The sequence below is a fragment of the Ammodytes marinus genome (genome assembly GCF_949987685.1).
Source record: "Ammodytes marinus genome assembly, chromosome: 14".
NCBI lineage: Eukaryota > Metazoa > Chordata > Actinopteri > Uranoscopiformes > Ammodytidae > Ammodytes > Ammodytes marinus.
Genome location: NC_137218.1, coordinates 2432129 through 2434628, shown reverse-complemented (window position 1 = coordinate 2434628; position 2500 = coordinate 2432129). Strand labels below are relative to the sequence as shown.

General features: G+C 39.0%; 1 protein-coding gene across 2 annotated transcripts in view; it reads right to left on the bottom strand.

The window, feature by feature from the left end:
- The window catches only part of ncf1 (neutrophil cytosolic factor 1), a 42236-nt gene extending 39820 nt beyond the window's left edge, over nucleotides 1–2416 (bottom strand). For both annotated transcript variants that reach the window (XR_013845204.1, XM_080041409.1), the window contains exons 1-2: nucleotides 2306–2416; nucleotides 538–618 (exon numbers count right to left, since the gene is read on the bottom strand). Coding sequence is in view for 1 of the 2 variants with exons in the window: in XM_080041409.1 (XP_079897535.1) it covers nucleotides 538–618; nucleotides 2306–2377 (153 nt within the window). In the remaining variant the exon portion in view is untranslated. The remainder of the gene's footprint in view (nucleotides 1–537; nucleotides 619–2305) is intronic.
- Between the last annotated feature and the right edge of the window lie 84 nt (nucleotides 2417–2500).

Below are 2500 nucleotides of genomic sequence, written 5' to 3'. Positions count from 1 at the left end.
CTGTCTGTCTGTCTGTCTATCTATCTGTCTTTCTGTGTGTCTATCTATCGGTGTGTCTGTGTTTTCTGTCTTTCTGTCTGTCTGTCTGTCTGTCTGTCTGTCTGTCTGTCTGTCTGTCTGTCTATCTATCTGTCTTTCTGTGTGTCTATCTATCGGTGTGTCTGTGTTTTCTGTCTGTCTGTCTGTCTGTCTGTCTGTCTGTCTGTCTGTCTGTCTGTCTTGTCTGTCTAATAGACAATAAGGTTTTTTGATTCCTTTAGCATTGGAAATTTTATTTTCTGTTTACTGAATTAAACAAATAAGTTATTTTATTTTGAAACTCAAAAAACTCACGTGGGGGGCACCCTTAGCTCAGTTGGTAGGGCGTCCCCCCCCCATGGGCCTCGGCCAGCAGCAGACCCGGGTTCGATTCCAGCCCGCGGTCGTTCTCTGCATGTCACTCCCCTCTCTGCCCCATTTCAACTCTGTCTCTACACTATCAATAAAGCATAAAAATGACAAAAAAAAATATCTTAAAAAAAAAAAAAAAAAACTCACGTGGAAGGTGTGAATCTCTGGGTAAGTTCTGTAGATGAGCTTCTCCGAGAGGTCGCTCCATTTCACCATGAGCATGTAAACCTGCACACACACACACAGACACACACACAGACAGACAGACAGACAGACAGACAGACGCGCACACACAGACAGACACAGGTCAATTTAATTTTTCTTTGGAAACTAATATGTTGTAAACAATGAAATAAAGATTTTAACTCTGGCTTCATCCAACATCTACATTTTTGGTTTTTCAAAAGATGCAAAGTCGTCTGGGACAGGTCTACTTACAGTCCCCAGAGTTAGGACTAAACAAGGAGACAGACAGACAGACAGACAGACAGACAGACAGACAGACAGACAGACAGACAGACAGACAGACAGACAGACAGGTCTACTTACAGTCCCTAGAGTTAGGACTAAACAAGGAGAAGCAGCTTTTAGTTTTTATATGCACCAAATCTCTGGAACAAACTCCCAGAGAACTTGAGGTGTGCTGCAACTCTCAGTTCTTTTAAATCGAGTCTGAAGACTTTTTTGTTTCCATTTTAACCTGCAATTTTTATTTTATTTGCTTCTTTTATTCGCTTTTAAATGTTTTATAATGTGTTTTATGTATTCTAATCTTGCCCCTGTAAAGCACTTTGAGTGGCCTTGTGTCTGAATTGTGCTATAGAAATAAACTTGCCTTGCCTTGCCTTGCCTTGCCTTCTCACTCCCTCTGTCTCTCCCTCCCTCTCTCTCTCTCTCTCTCTCTCTCTCTCTCTCTCTCTCTCCCTTTCTCTCTCCCTCCCTCCTTGCAAATGTACATAATTAGTAAGATATTGCCAAATTTGCAATATTTATTCAAACATTTTCAAAAAAAAAAATGGTAATACAAAAAATAATAGTTTTAATGTCAGTAATCAACTGGCAAAGTTTCATGATGATATCTTCAAGTTAAAAATGTGTTACCCTAAAGATCACAGCATTTGTCAATCATAAATCAGAGCAATTTACTTCACACTTTAAAAAGTGGATTCACTTTGTAATGCCCCAAAGGCCTGATTTTGTTTTCACAGAACATTAGTCAGAAGTCAGAATTATTTATTGTCATATGCACCGTTACAGCACAATGAAATTTGCCTTTCAGTGCACACCTCTCCAAGAAACATACAAGACAGTGACAATAACATGGGTGGACAGGAGAGAGTGTAACTGCTGTAGTCAATTTACAAACAAACAGACTAGTCCCAAACTGTTCTACTGTTCCTTTTACTTGTATTTATTTTATGTATTGTGTCGGTATGTGTGTACTATTGAGATAATTTTTCAAGCGTACTATTCATGTCACGGAGAGCACACACAGACGCTGTGATGAATGATGTTGAAATGTTTTGACACCAAAAATAAATTAAAAATAAATTAAAAATAAATAAAAATGTGTTACCCTATTCATCTGCAGTGTCTTAAAGGTGCTACAAGGAACTTTTAAATATTTCTGAAACAGTCTAATTTTTCCTCCGATGATCATAACTTACATGTAACAGCAAACGAGACCATCAGTGCAAAGAATGCTATTTTTATATAGTTTTTCATAATGCCTTTGTCATGGGTATATATACGCTCACCCAGGAACAACAGCTGGGCGTAGTAAAAACACTACTGCTTTTGTCCAAAGGGGGGGCGCTAGAATTAACACACACTGAAAGTTCCTCGGAGAACCTTTAAGACACAATATCTGTAAATATGTAGATTTTCAAATTAAAGTTTTTTTTTAATGACTTACGTAATGTTGACTCGGGAAGAAGCGTTTTTCGAATCCCAGCAGCTCGACATGTCTCACGTATGTTTCACCCATTCTGACGGAGTCCAACTGAACTAAACAGCAACAGACACACGGCTTTTATACTGTGTGTGTGTGTCTGAGAGAGAGAGAGGGAGTGTCTGTGTGTGTATGTGTATGTGAGAGAGAGAGAGAGTG